Consider the following 16,059-nt stretch of genomic DNA (forward strand, 5'->3'; position numbering starts at 1 on the left):
GCAACCCTCCCTGAGCTCCCCTAGTCTGAATTAATCAGCCCATATAATGACTTTTCTTCAGGATATTTGACCTCTAGTTGTTGGAAAATAATTTCTGGTTTTACAAGTGAATATTTGAAGCCCAGATAGATTAAGTCATTTAGGACAGCTGAAAAGAACATCAGTTAGGACTGGACTCTAAATAATCTACTTTAAGAGAGCTACTCTTCCCTTGATTTTATAAGACTTTTTACAAAAGGTTTCCAATGCAGTAAAATAATTTAGAATCACTCTTTGCATCATACTCTTAAGATAATTTTACCTTATAGTTAATTGGGATCACTACTAAATTGTATAAAATTAGATCTCATTTGATCTCAAGTAGGATTCCAGTAAGTTGAGGCTCCTCAGCTTCTACAAATGTTCATAAACAAAAGACCCAGTGGAAACACTTGACAATTATTCTCTACCAGAACAGTTTCAATAATTTTGGAAGATATTCTAAAACCTCAGAGCTAAGTCTAATACAGTTCGCTATCTTAAATAAAAAAAGAAAATTCAAAAGGACAGCAGGGTCACTGCTGATAAAATGCCTTTTAAGAATTCCATCATTGTCTCCCTCTGACATGTGTAGACTCTCCTAGTATTGAGACAGATGTGAAAGACACTGACCTATTTGGCCATATGAATTTTCCAGTCATATGTAGATTGGTTTTCTTGGTTACAGTTCGAGTTTTGAATCAAAATCCGTCCAGACATTAGCACATTTCCATAAATTGCACTGATAACAGAGAGGGAAAAAAAAAACTTCTTGATTTAATCTAGAGCTGAGCAAATGGCAGCTGGTGTTACTCTACATTATGTTTGTGTTCTGAGGTTATTTTTTTAAAAAATGAAAACCACAATTTCTCTCATCGATGCTGTGGCTTAACAAATAAAACATTCAGATAAATTAAAGTATTTCTAATGAAACCAGACATAAAAGCCAATAAATCTGGGAATTTCACTATGAACTTTGTCTTGTTTCTAAGTTTCTTTTTTTTTTTTTTTTTTGACAGGCAGAGTGGACAGTGAGAGAGAGACAGAGAGAAAGGTCTTCCTTTTGCTGCTGGTTCACCCTCCAATGGCTGCCGCGGTAGCGTGCTGTGGCCAGCGCACCGCGCTGATCCGATGGCAGGAGCCAGGTGCTTCTCCTGGTCTCCCATGGGGTGCAGGGCCCAAGGACTTGGGCCATCCTCCACTGCACTCCCTGGCCACAGCAGAGAGCTGGCCTGGAAGAGGGGCAACCAGGACAGGATCGGTGCCCCGACCGGGACTAGAACCCGGTGTGCCGGCGCCGCAAGGCGGAGGATTAGCCTAGTGAGCCGCGGCGCCGGCCTTGTTTCTAAGTTTCTAACAAAAAAAATAATAATGTTTTTTGTTGTGTATATATGTATCACAGGTCTGAAACTTTCAGTGAAGTCTAAAGCAAGAGAACTAGCAGGACCTTTATATGTAATAATCTAATTTAATCCTCTCAAAGACCCATAAAATAGAGAACACCCTTATTTTGCAGATTTAAGACTCAGAGAAGGTAAGTATCTAGTAGGCTAGGAATAGGCTAGGCTTAATATCCACTGCACTCTCCTGCTACTCTAGTATGAGCCCTATGCTGTAGAGGCAAGAAAGCTGGACGCACTATTCCTAGACTCCCTTGCAGCTAACATGATAAATATGGTTTAGGTTTTCCCAAGGAGATGCCCTGTAAGATGCTACAAAGCAGGTATGGGGATAGAGCTGTGCTGTTTCTGTTGCTTCTGCTAGAAAGCATAATCGTAGAGCCTTTATGGCAACATCTTGATTTCTGGTTGAAGGTGTTGAGAACAGGGTGCATGGAATTTGTTATTTGTATCTAAATACAGATTTAACAAGCAAGTAATTGCCATGAAGTGGTGTCTTCCTAGAATCAACAGTTCTTATCGCAGCCTTATAAGTCCCCATTTTCTTTACTGCATCAAAGTAGCAGGTGAACTAACAAGCTTTGTAGCATGGCTCTCAACAGTCTCCTTGAGGTTCAGCAAGAGCCCTCCCCTCTTGGCCTTGCCATATCTCCTGTACTAATTTCTTTCTGCTTTTAATATTGGCTTCTGTTTTACTTCACTGAACTCTGATTCATATATTAAGTAACTTGTTCATTTAGATGAGAAGAATGGAGATAAATTCAATGGCCCAGAGCCAGAGCCCATACCCTCTTTGATGGAAAGCTGTCAAGTGAAATTCACTTTGCATCTGGTGAGCAGTGATGTATAAAGGATATGGGATGGGAGGAGGACACATTGGTTATACTGTTAGAGCTGTCTGGCCAGGGCATTTGTTCTTCCACTTGCATTTTTACCCGTTCTCCTCTGGTTTTCCTCACACCTCTTCTACTCCCCCACTTATTAAGCCAAAACATTTTTCAAAGGTTTCTCAAGGGAACACATCAGAGGCCAAAGGAGCCCATTATTTCTGTTACAGTCACCAAAGCCTAAGCCTACAAATCTAAAACACTCCAAAAAGCTTCCTAATTTAGAGGTGGCAGACAATCAAAGCAAAAGTTAAAAGAACAAAGACATGTTCAGTACCAGAGAATGTCTTAGCTTCTGTTCCTCCTACTCCCTTGTCCCTAGGGGATTCCTAGGATGAGTGATTCCTAGGATGAGAGATATGATGGAAACTTCTTGTCATTTGGGATCTTAGTATTCTTTTGTCCTTTCCTGGATAGAGCCAAGGAGGCCTAGGTTCCCTGCACCCACCATGGCATAGAGCAGAGGAAATTGCTGCATGGTTTCTCTGGGAGCCTGCCATTTCAGCACAACACTGGAGTAGCATCAGGACTCAACCATCTGAGCTTACAGACAGGGCCAGGACTCCAGGAAGAGGGTGCCCAGGAGCCTGGAATGGCACCACAGATACCCTGCCCACTGGTGGCTAATGACCAGGCAGAACAGCACCCCACACATGCCAGACTGTGTCAACATCCCTGAGGATCAGAGCCCCATTCACAGAACCCAATCCCTCCACATGGTACTTAGACAAAATCCCAGAAAAAGTTTGGTGAAGCTGAGTTAAATAATGCTAAATTGAATGAAATAAAGTTTCCACCAGAACTTGAGATCGAATTAAATTCAATTATATAAAATAAAGTTGCATTTCTTGCATATATGGAGTGTGTATTGAGTATTGCACTCTCCTACTTAGACAAGTTTCCAGTTAATTCTCATATTTACCTTCAAGAGTCATTGATGGGGAAAAGGGGTCTGCAAATTACATCTGGCCTACTGCCTGATTGTTACTTTCTTGACTACTTTTGTAAAGTTGTAAAATCATTTTCATTATTTTTTAATTTCAGAGACATATACACACACACAGGAGAGAAAGACAGACAGAGAGAGAGAGAGAGAGAGAGAGAGATCCTATCTCTTGGTTCACTCCCCAAATGCCTGTAATGACCAGGGCTAGGACTGGAGCCAAGAGTTGGAAACACAATCCAGGTTTCCCCCGTGGGTGACAGGTACTCAATTACTTGAATCATTACTTATAACCTCCCAAGGCCTGCAGTGACAGGAAGTTGGAGTCAGGAGCCAGAGCTGGGAATAGAATCCAGTCTCTCCAATATGGGACCCAGGCATTGTAACCACTAAGACAAACACCTGCTCCTGTAAATAAAGTGTATTGTAACACAGCACGTGTGCACTTTTTGTGGATGCAATGGTGTTATAGTGGCAGAGTTGAGTAGTTGCAACAGAGACTGCTGTGATAACAAAGCTTCGAATATTTGCTATTTGGCTTTTCAAAGAAAAGAAGTGCCAACCTCAAGTGTAGAACACAGGCCCTGTTGGGCTGCATCCTTTCCCCACCCTTTGCATGCTTGCCCTTTTGCTGATACCATGGGGGCAAAGTTTCAGACCAGAATCAATAAAAAAAACTCTGCCTTATTTTGCTCATAAAAATGTATACACATCTGATTCAACTTCTCTTTCCTAGACTTCCCCCAAAACTGATTCTCTTCTGACCACTTTTTCTGTCCCACTGTCTCCCATGATCCTGGTGGTCTCATATCTCTGACCTCTGTACTAAGCACCTTAAGGTCTTCCATTCCTCTGCCTGCTTTTTAAGGACACAAATTGGCAGCCTTTTAGGATGCTAGCATCATAGGCAGCAACTTCACCCAGTATGCCACAATACTGGCCCCTTCCGCTTGGTTAAGATTGGTATTTCCTGAGGTTGTCTTTGGTTCCCCTAGTCTGGTTCTATTCACCTTGCCATTCCCCACAATTCTTCTCAACAAGAGTTTTACCAGACAGTTCACTTTGAAGGAGAAAATCCACCCCAGGTTATACACTTTGGCAGTCTATTCCCTTGACTTGGAACACTAATACTTTATATTTTTTAAGATTTATTTATGTGTTTGAAAGGCAGAGTTACACAGAGAGAGAAAGAGAGGCAGGGAGAGAGAGAGAGAGAGAGAGAGGCAGGGAGAGAGAGAGAATCTTCTATCTGCTGGTTCATTCCCCAATTGGCTGCAACAGCAGGAGCTGGGCAGATTTGAAGCCAGGAGCCAGGAGCTTCTTCTGGGTCTCCCACACAGGTGCAGGGGCCCAAGGACCTGCGCCATCTTCTACTGCTTTCCCAGGCCATAGCAGAGAGCTGGATTGGAAGTGGAACAGCCGGGACTCAAATCGGCACCTACATGGGATACAGCACTGCAGGTGGCAACTTTACCAGCTATACCACAGCACTGACCCTGGAACACTAATACTTTAATATCAAAGTGGAGCATTGGATTGTCTACCCTTGGCTACTGAATTAGTGAATATTAGCCTTGAGAAAATAGTTCATGAGTAGAATGATCACCTCATAGGCAAGCAGTAAAAGGCACTGCAATTTCTGGTCAAACAGGGTCAGAAGTTAGATTTATCAAATTTTGAAGCTCCCCTTATTAGCTGTGAAAGCATTGAGTATGTTAACCTCTTGTGTTTCAGTTTTCTCTTCTATAAAACGTACATAAGGTATGAAAATTAGTATGTTTACTAATGAAGAGTAATAAGTCTATCCCACAAGCTATTAACACTGGCCTAAATCTCAGCTTCTTTTTAAGAATTATTTATTCCTCACCTTTAAAATAATAGGAGTGTGTATTTTGCCTGGCAGTTAAGACATGCATATCCCATCTTAAGAGTGCTTGGGTGTAAGTACCAGTTCCACTCACAATTCTGGCTTTCTGCTAATGCAGACACCATGAAGCCGGAGGTGATGGCTCGAATGGTAGGATCCCTCCACCCACACAGGAGACCTATACTGAGTTCCTGGCTCCTTGTTTCAGCCTGGCCCAGCCCCAGCCCCAGTCATTGTGAGCATCTGGGAAGTGAACCAGTAGTTGGGAGTGCTCTTGATCCCTCTCTTTCTGTCTCTCTCTCCCTCTCTCTCTCTCTCTCTCTCTGCCTCTTTCTCTCTGCTTCTCAAATAAATAAGGCACAATATTAACTATTTTTCACAATTGCTGTAAAAACTTGACAGGGGGCCAGAATTGTGTCACAGCTGATTAAGCCACCACACATGATGCCAGTGTTTCATATGGGTACTGGTTCAAGTCCTGGATGCTCCACTTCCAATCCAGCTCCCTACTGATGTGTCTGGGAGGGCAGTGGAGGATAGTTCAAGTGCTTGGATTCCTACCACTCACATGGGGATCCAGACAGAGCTTTAGGCTCCTGGATTTGTCCCGGCCCAACCTGAACCCTGGCAGCAGTGGTTGGAGAATTTTTCTCTCCATTAGTATTTTCCTTTCTCTCTTAACTGAAACTTTTATATTGATATTTTTCTTTTTAATCAAAACTTCAAAATAAACTATGCATGTTCTTTTCTCTTTCTTTCTCTCTAAGCAGGAAGATGACTTAGATTGGACTTCGTGTCTTTTCAGTCCAGGTTTCCAGTGTACATTTTTAGGTATTCAACTGTCCCTCTGAGGACTTACTGGAGAGAAGAATTCCCTTGATCTCTGTCCTCATCGTTGTGGGTGTCACAATCACAATGCACAGCTGCTTGTCCTAATGAGTCCCCTTGGGTGTCCTTAAGAGGTGATCTACCCAATAGTTCTCCAAGTTGAGCATGAAGGACTTGCTAAATTGGTTTCCTTCTCAGAAGTTTTGAGTCTACAGATCTGGGGTAAAACTCCAAAATTTACATTTCCTAAAAAAAATTCCCAAGTGACACTAATACTGCTGGTCTAAGGACCATATTTGGTACAGCACTATTATACATAGACAAGGTGAAGTGGCTTTCGGTACTCTGAATCAATGTCAGATAAGTATTACCAAAAGATGATAACAACATGGGCACTGATATTTATCAATATAAGCAGAAAATTAGTCATATTTCTACTACTGTATATATAAGCAGATTCTAAGACCACAATAATAATGATAGGCATTCATTGCATTTTGCCTGTGTGTCACACATTTTTCTAGGTCTTTTACATGTATTAAAATTAGTGACAGTCTTCTAAAGCTAGCAATAAAAATTAGTAATAGCATTCTCTGGGTCATCTCTATGGCAACATTATACTGATATTGTCCTCATTTTTATTTGTGCCCATGAGCTCATTTACAGCAACAAGTACTATTTATTTGTCAAGAGCTATGAGAAAATAAGCTTAAAATATATGGGATGTACCCAGCCCGGAGATGACCAAATGGAGCTCTGGGTAAACCAAAGCTTGGATGAACCAAATGTTTGAACAAAGAAAGTTAGTAGGGAATTGAGGCCTCATATGATATATGGCATAGACACATCAAACTCAAAAGAACCTGCTTTTTAATAACATTTTTTTCTTAAAGTTTTATTTATTACTTTTCATTTATTTGAAAAGTAGAAAGAGATCTTTCAACTATTGATTCACTTCCCAAATGCCTGCACAAGCCAGGAGCTGGGCCAGACCAAAGCCAGGAGCCAAGGACCCTATCTGGAATGCCACGTGTGGTACTTGGCCAAGTCCTTGAGCCATCATCTGCTGCCTCCCAGAGTACATACACATTAGCAGGAACCAGATCAGATGCAGAGGCTGGATCATTCCCAGGCACTCAGATATTGGTGTCTCACGCAGTGGCTTAACCCACTCTGCCACAATGTCCATCCTATCCATTTTAATAAGATTCTGTACAACAAAACCATATCATCATTTTGTTTTGTTTTGTAGTTTGTATTGTACTTAATCTTGTAAACTTGCTTTTTGCTCCTCTATTGCATGAAAATATTTCATTGTATGAAAAACTAGCATAAAGAATTTGATAAAAGTAATTTGAGACAACATTAGAGGTACCCAAGAAATCTCCATAGGTAGCTCAACTTTGAGAAACTCTATATTATAACAGAACTTTCTGTCTCTCTGTTACTCAACTTGGATGATTTTGTGCTCCTATAGATCTTTAGTAACGTCTGCAAGCATTTTTGGTTGTTGTAACAAGGGGGTTATTACTATTTAGCATCTAGTGGTTGTGAATAGGAGCCAAGGAGCAACTGAACATCCTGCAACCTGTATCTAAGACTTCCTCCTACAACAAGGAGGCATCCAACCTAAAACTTCAGCAGCACTGATGTTTAGAAATTCTGAGCTTTCTCTTTGATCAATTAATGGCAATAGAAAAGTCTATTTAGGAAATTTACAAACTAGGATGGAAGACAAGAGATGTAACATGTAATAATTAGAATACTATAAAAGATGGGTCAGGGCTAGTACTGTGGCACAGTGGGTTAAGCTGCTACCTGTAATGCTAGTGTCCCATATGAGTGTTGGTCCATGTCCTGGCTGCTGCACTTCAGATGCAACTCCCTGATAACGTGCCTGGGGAAACAGCAGAAGAAGCCCATGTGCTTGGGCCACCCTCATGAGAGACCCAGATGAAGCTCCTGGCTCCTGGAGTTGGCCTGTCCCAGCCCTGTCCATTTGGGGAGTAAACCAGCAGATTGAAGTGGTCTCTCTCTTTTTTAAAGATTTATTTTATTTCTTTGACAAGCAAAGTTACAGAGAGAGGTAGAGTTCACTCCCCAGATGGCCACAGTGGAACTGCGCTGATCCAAAACCATGAGCCAGGAGCTTCTTCCAGGTCTCCCAAGCGGGTGCAGGGGCCCAAGGACTTGGGCCATCTTCTTTTCCCAGGCCATAGCAGAGAGCTGGATTGGAAGAGGAGCAGCCGGGACTAGAACTGGCACCCATATGGGATGCCAGCGCTTCAGGCCAGGACGTTAACCCGCTGAGCCACAGAGCCGGCACACTCACGTGTGCACTCTCTCTCTCTCTCTCTCCCTCCCCTCCCTCCCCACTCTCCCTCTCTCTTTTACTCCCTCCTCCCTCTCTCTTTCACTCCCTCTCTCACTCCCTCTCTCTTTCACTCCCTCTCTCACTCCCTCTCCCTCTCTACTAACTCCCTCTTCCTCTCTCCCTCTCTCCCTCTCTCTCTACTAACTGATCTTTCAAATAAATATTTTATTTAAAAAATTGATGTTTCGGGGCCAGCACTGTGGCACAGTGGGTTAACACTTTGGCCTGAAGCACCAGCATCCCATATGGGTGCCAGTTATAGTCCCGGCTGCTCCTCTTCCAATCCAGCTCTCTGCTATGGCCAGGGAAAGCAGTAGAAGATGGCCCAAGTCCTTGGGCCCCTGCACCAGCGTGGGAGACCCGGAAGAAGCTCCTGGCTCCTTGCACAGCTCTGGACATTGCGGCCATCTGGGGAGCGAATGAGTGGATGGAAGACCTCTCTCTCTTTCTCTATCTCTCTCTGTAACTCTGCCTGTCAAAGAAATAAAATAAATCTTTAAAAAATAATTGATGTTTCAATAGATGCAGAGAATTTAAAGGACCATCAGAAGCCAGCTAGTGCAATTTCCCATACAATGCAAAAAATTGTAATGGGGACTTAAGCCTTTTCCTTTAACCTCTTTGTAAATTCCTTTAATAACGAAGACTTCATTATCACCTGAGGCAGGAAGCCAATCTCATTGTTGGAAAAATTCATGTTAGTGTTAAAAAATTAAGTCTTAAATTAAGCTCTCAGACACACTATTCCCATAAACTTCATCTTTTGATTCTAGTTTTGCCCTCCAGAGTAACAGTGCCAAGCACTTTTTAATTAGAACTACTACAGTTAGCTCTCCTTCCTTTACATAGGTTGGCAGTGGGCTCCTCAGCTTTACTGGTGCATTTTTTACTTTTATTTATTTTAATCTCCCATTTAGGCTTCTCACTTTGATACTTTCATTTTCTAATCCAATAAGTAATTCTTTTCCACTTTATTCCAACCTCATTTTAAAAATGATCACATAAACAGACCTCCATCTCTATAACCACTCACTCAAAAAACAAAACTGTCATTAGATACAGGGGTTGAAGGATAATATTTACTTTTTTCCATTTGGAGATAGGGAAGAATTGGATATTGTAAAAAAAAATTGAATGTATTTTTCCACATCATATTATGGATCCTCCATTTATTTTTGTGGCAACGACTGGCATTTGAAAACCTCAGTTTGGCACACCAGTCAACAGATCTGCCAAGGGTCCATTGTTACTCAGTTTCCAAGATCCCAGCAGTTGTCAGAGCATATACATATATACATACTAAGTACACGCAGTGAACATAGATTTTCTTTATAACCTTCAGTAGATGTTTCTTCCATATCTACACTGTATCAGATACCGTGCTAAATTCTGTCTTTAGTTATAGAGGTGATGCTTTGAAAGAATTGTTTTATTTTAATGTTTATTTGAGAGGTAGAAAGATAGCAGAGAAACACAGAGAGTTCCTATCCATTGGCTCATGCCCCCAGATGCCTATCCAAGGCCGGGGTTGCGCCAGGCTGAAGCCAGAAGCCAGCAACTTAATCCATGTCTACTATGTGGATGGCAGAAACCCAACTGCCCAACAAGTTGAGCCATCACTGCCACCTCCCAGGGTCTGCATCAGCCGGAAGTTAAAATCAGGAGCCACAGCCTGGAACTGAACAAGGTACTCTCATGTGAGACACGGGCATCTTAACTGGAGTATTAACTGCTAGACCACATGCCTGCTCCAGCCTTGAAAGAATTTGTAAGTACCTTTCACCACCCACAAAAAAAGAGTAAGAAAACTTTGAAGTCTATAAATGAGATCTTTCAAAATTTCTTTAGAGATTTCAGTTTTTAAAATTGTTTAGTTTTTCAAATTTTCTAAAAGTTAAAGTTTTAGTTTATAAAATTTGGAGTGTAAATATGTGTTTTTTTTCAAGTTCTAATGAAATCTCATTGCATTTTTAGGGGGTGACTAATATGGTTTTACACAATCTGATCATTAAAACTTTCAGTGGTTTGAAATGTCCTTGGTCCATTTATTACGTGATTGGGTCCTCTGTTTATTTTTGTGGCAATCATTGGCATTTGGGAACCCCAGTTCAGAACCCTATCAGGAAGATTCTGCTCAAGGGATAGTTCTTACTCAACATCCAAGGTCCTAGAGCTATCAGAGCAGATGAAACGCTTATACCTGGTAAGCATTTCAGAAATATTTGCTGAATGAATAAACACAAAATTAAAAAGATGAACCTATTAGCTCACTCTGTCCTTTTCTCTGAAATTTTGCAAACTTATTATTTGTACCTTCATTGGAACGGTAATCACGTGAGATTTTTAGTCATTTTCATATTTCATGTGTTATATTTTGTCCATTCTAAATGGCGTATACTTCCATTGTGACTCCCCTATAGCATCTATCAGAGATGAAATGTTCCTTGAATATAAGTTATTGCTTCCTCTTTCTTTAACTCTGTTTTCTTTATCTCTTATTAAAGTATCTGAAAATGTATTTTAAAATCTTCACTGAATGAAATCTTATTCTCCTGAATCTTAATTTTAAGAAGATAATTTCAACAGTTTCCCTTTTCTTGAGGAAAACACTAACAAAACACAACAAATTAAATTTCATTACAACTTCCTTTAAGTAGGGAAACGATTACTTTTATCTAAGCTAAATGTTCTAACCATTTCTCTTAGGGATCTAAGGCAATCCAGTGATGGTAAGGAGGTAGGAAGAAGAAGAGCAGAGAAGGAGAAAATGGGAAGTTATGTTGGGAAAGCAAAGGACCCGGTTCAAGGGATTTCAACAGCCAGTACAATCAAACCTTAACAGTGAGAAAGTCGTGAATTAAAAGGTGCTTACCTTTGCAGCCCTCACAGGTCAGTGCATTATAATGATATCCAGATGCTCTGTCTCCACAAACAACACACAGCTCATCCCCCTTTATTCTTCCTGCTGATGCGCCCATGCGGGGCTTCTTTGTCACAGGCATGTCTACTACCTCAGTCTCGCCCTGGTAGACAGTGTCAGCTGGCGTTCGCCTGAGTTCATATATTCCAGGAGAGTACCACTCTTCTGGCTGCTGGGGGTAGAAACCCAGGTTGGAATAATAGGATGATGATGAAATCTGTGGTTGAACTTGGGGAAACTGTACATTGTTGTATTGTGAGTAAGATTCCACTTCTAGATTCTGTCCCAGAGGACTTGTCACTTGTTCTGTTAGTACACCTGAACAAAAGTAACAATACTGGAATTAATGTTGTAGTGCTGGAAATTAGAGAGGCAGTTTAACATTATCATTAAATGTGCAGTCTCTAAAAAAAGACTGAAATATTTAACTCCCTAAAATTAACAATTTTATAGAATATATGTCACATATAATTAAATGATGAACTATAAGCTCAGAAAAATATCTGCACTATGAAGGACAAAGACTCATCTCAATATGTAAAGAGCTCTTGTAAACCATCAAGAAAATATCCAATAAGCTATGAAAAGAAAGGGTTAAAAATATGAATGAGCTGTTCTTAGAAATATAATAAGAAGTGTTTCATAAACATACCAAATGCATTCACCTTTGCTGATAATTATTCAAATTGGAACTACAAAGTAACAGTTTTCATCCTCAAACAGTAAAGGTTAGAAAAGTTAGATAGCACACAGTCAGGAAAACAAACAATCTTGGAGGGCAATTTATCAATACCTTCCATTATTTAAAGCTCAAATAAGCATACATTTTCCACAGCTAGAAAATTTATCTTAGGAATATACTCGATGATTGATGTGTGGACAAATGTTTTCATAAAAATATTCATTCTCAGAAACTTTGTAAGAACCATGACCTGGAAACAATTTAAATATTCATCAATGAGTCTAGTTTAAAAAGTTCATTATATCCATATACTAAAATGTTATGTAGCTATGAATTAAATCTCCACATGCTGATATGGCAAGGTTCCTATGATATAGGGCTATTTGAAAAGGGTAACCTATACAACAATGTATATCCACGTGAATATTTTAAAAGCACTGTGTGTGTGTGAGCATGGAAAGCAAATTTCTGTGTGATACAAAAGAAACTGAATGGCTGAATGGCTGTGACAATGAGAAATTGTATTATTACATTATTTTCTAGAGAAGGAGGTCACAATCGTTTTACTGTTAATTTTACTATAATTTTTGTTTTGTAATTAAGTTTTACTGTAATTTTTTGTCATATGTTATTTTCATCATTATAAAACAAATGAGGAGCTTCTCCTAAAATCCTAGGAGGTAGGTAACATTAAATCCCTCCACTTACAAAAGAAGAAGTTAGGTGATAGCTTTACCCCGCCCTGCCGCCCTGCCTAAGCTACTGGGATTTCAGCACTGGGAGTCTGACCTGAAGGCTTATGCACTGAATCACTACTGTCTGGGATAATTTCAGACATGGGTTCCTTCTTCAGGACGACAGGCATAAGCCTTTCCCTTCCTCTTCTGTTTAAACTTGAGTTTGTTAGTCCAGTCATTGCCTCCATCTTCATGCTACCCTTGCTTCCGTTTCCAGCTGTTTTCCATATCCTCACTTCACTTCTCTGCTCTTTGAGTGTGCCCTGCGGCTTCCAGACGCAGGGCTTTTCCCACACACTGCTTCCGGAGCCTGGAACCTTTCTCAGCACAGCTATTCCATCCCAAAGCTTCCTCTGTCTCTAAATTTCCCTGTAAGGTGTTTGCTTCTTGTGGGAAATCCTTCCTCAATCTAAGCCCATGGTGGGTCACGGTTCTGAAGTCTGAAAACCATTATAGTTGACTCCATGCCGTGTCCAGGGGTTCTGCATTTGTGGATTCAACAATCCCAGAAAACAAGTATTTCAAAAATAAAATTGCATATATATTGAACTTGTACAGACCCTTCTCTAGCCAGTAATCACTAAACAATACAGTCAGCTGCTTATGCAGCATTTACATTGTGTTAAGTATTATAAGCAATCTAGAGATGATGAAAAATATACAGGAGAATGTAGGTTAAATGCAAATATGACACCATTTTATATAAGGGACTTAAGAATCCACAGATTCTGATAGCCACAAGGGGTCCTGGAATCAATCCCTTGCAGATACCAAGGGACAACTGTACCTCCCCACCCTGTCTGGGCATTTGTTCACCTAATCAAGAGAAGTCCCTGTGCCAAGTGATCTTTTAGTTTTTTATATCTAAAACCTCCATATGACAAAGAGCTTATGGGCATTAGAATTCAGGGCTTTTTTTTTTTTACAACAGTAAACATATTAAATGCTAAAAAGAATGTTTTTGGGGGCCTGCACTGTGACATAGTGGGTAAAGCTTCCACCTGTGACACTGGCATCCCATATAAGTGCTGGTTTGTGTCCTGATTGCTCCATTTCTGATCCAGCTCCCTGGTAATGGCCTGGGGAAAAACAGCAGAAAATGGCCCAAGTGTTTAGGCTCCTGCCTGCCATGTGGGAGACTTGGTAGAATCTCCTGGCTCCTGACTTTGACCTGGATCAGCCCTGTCTGTTGGAGCCATCTGGGGAGTGAACCAGTGGATGGAAGATCAATCTCTCTCTCTGTGTGTCTCTCTTTGTGTCTCCCTCTTTCTCAGTAACTCTGATTTTCAAATAAATAAATATTGAAAAATCTAAAAGAAGAATTTTAAATAAAAAATAAAAAGAATACTTTCTTCATTGACCCAAGGAACAATTGAGAGCACACAGTATACAATTTCAGTTCCCTTTCTTCCATGTCCAACTTAGTCCTACAAAACAACAGAAAATCAGTATATCTGATAGGCAAAAAAGTTGATAATGGTTTTTTTTATGAATACAAAATGGAAAAATAAAAATTTGGAATGATTACAGAAAAAAGAAAAGGAAAAAATATAACAAAATTCTGATCTATTTTATAATATGACTAAAATTTCTAAAGTGAAAAGGATTGTAAAGAACTAAAAACTATTAAATGCACTAGTTCCACTTATACCCAAATTTTATCTTCCAACCATCTTATCCTCCTTATCTCTGCTTCCCTATTACCCCAATTTCTCTCCACCACAGATTTGATAAAGTAAGATTAAGCAACTTGCCCAAGGACAGCAAATTCAAATCTTTACTTCTTTGGTCTGTCATACACTGGTGTGAGAAAACTGCTATGAAACTAGTTCTTTAAGTTCATTATTAAATTCATTAAGTTCTCAATATCTTTTCATTATTTTTACCAAAATACATAGTTTGAAATGTGTTTTATATCATGACCACTGTACATACTTATATGTATGTAACTTAAACAAAATTTCCATGAAATAACACTTATCCTTCCTTCTTGAGGGGCACTCTGATATTTCTATTCTATTCTATTCTAGTTCTTAATGCAGATCACAAACCACAAATAGATTTCATGATCCACTGGGATCTGAGATTTGTCACTTTAATGAATTCTGTCATTAATAGAATTCAAAGAAATTGTAGAATTCAAGGAAATGTGTAGATTTCAAGGAAATGTGTGACTTTTTCCCCCCACATGACAATTCCAAATCTCTGAACACTGACTCAAGAAAAACAAATATTTTCATAATCAATGACCACAAGGGAGTGCCAACTCAGGCCAAATAATAATATCAATGTCACACTGAATCATCTAAATTAAAATGGAAAACTTTCACAAACATAGATAATCCTCATATTATGCTAAAATAATGAAACATGGTAAAAACATGAGAACAGGAAACAATAATACAAAGTTATGCTTCTATTCGCAAAACACATCCACTCCTAGTATTTCACAGTGTGCCCATCAAATCTCCCACAAAGTACAAAAGCAAAAATACAGCCATCTTAAAACCAAAGAAACAGCATACTCCAAAATGATTGCACTGGGACAATTTACACCATGAATAAAGCTTGACATCTTACACAATTGCCTAACATTTTTCCATTTCAATTTCTTCTATAAAATGGTATCATTAACATCAAGCCTCACTATTACATAAGTAATTCTAAGTTTAGGAAACTGTTCTAATGAGTGCCACAAAAGAAATTGAACTCTATATAGTCTAAATAATTAACATTTAAAATTAAATAAAAAACATGTGGCTAGTGACTGGCAAGTTAAACAGTACAGTGCTAAGTTTGTGACCGGAACCACCGTGCACCCAAATGGGAGACTCAGATTTACACAATAATGAAGATATTTTCCAATGATCTCACAGTTTCTGATGCTCCTGAGAAAGAGTCCAGACTGTACCTGGTTTTCATCTCTGGTACCTGGTTGACTATAGGAAATGCTTCATGAATGCTTGCTGAATTGAAATGAATGGACAAACGTCCTTTTCTGCATTCCTTGATTTCCAAATGTACGGTTTCTTGAATACATGACATGGCTTCATTTATGAAGTTGTTTGCCCTTCCCAGCACCAGGCCTGCCTTGGTCCCTCTCCCTGCTGTGTCAGCTGATTGTGTCCTCTGTGAGGCCTGCCCCCGTTTCCCTGGGTGGAATTCTTTCCATCCTCCCTGTGTACACACCTCTACTCCAGTGCTCGTTTGAAGCATGCACAATCGCTTGGATTTGTTCACCAAATACTGAACTTGAGGTGGTATGATGCACTGGACTACAGTACCCCTACTAAGTGGCCAAATCTGGACTCGTTTCACCCTGAACTATCAAAATGTATTTTGGGAAAGGCATTGAATTCCTTAAACTTCTGTTTCTTCCTCTATCCAGCTGGGGTAATGTGGT

General features: G+C 39.9%; 1 protein-coding gene across 5 annotated transcripts in view; it reads right to left on the reverse strand.

Moving 5' to 3' along the window:
• NR1H4 (nuclear receptor subfamily 1 group H member 4) overlaps positions 1-16,059 on the reverse strand; it is an 88,787-nt gene that overhangs the window by 40,049 nt on the left and 32,679 nt on the right. For all 5 annotated transcript variants that reach the window (XM_062203059.1, XM_062203060.1, XM_062203061.1 and 2 more), the window contains one exon: positions 11,190-11,555. In XM_062203059.1, the coding sequence (XP_062059043.1) occupies positions 11,190-11,555 (366 nt within the window). The remainder of the gene's footprint in view (positions 1-11,189; positions 11,556-16,059) is intronic.

This window comes from Lepus europaeus, chromosome 10 (assembly GCF_033115175.1).
Source record: "Lepus europaeus isolate LE1 chromosome 10, mLepTim1.pri, whole genome shotgun sequence".
Lineage (NCBI taxonomy): Eukaryota > Metazoa > Chordata > Mammalia > Lagomorpha > Leporidae > Lepus > Lepus europaeus.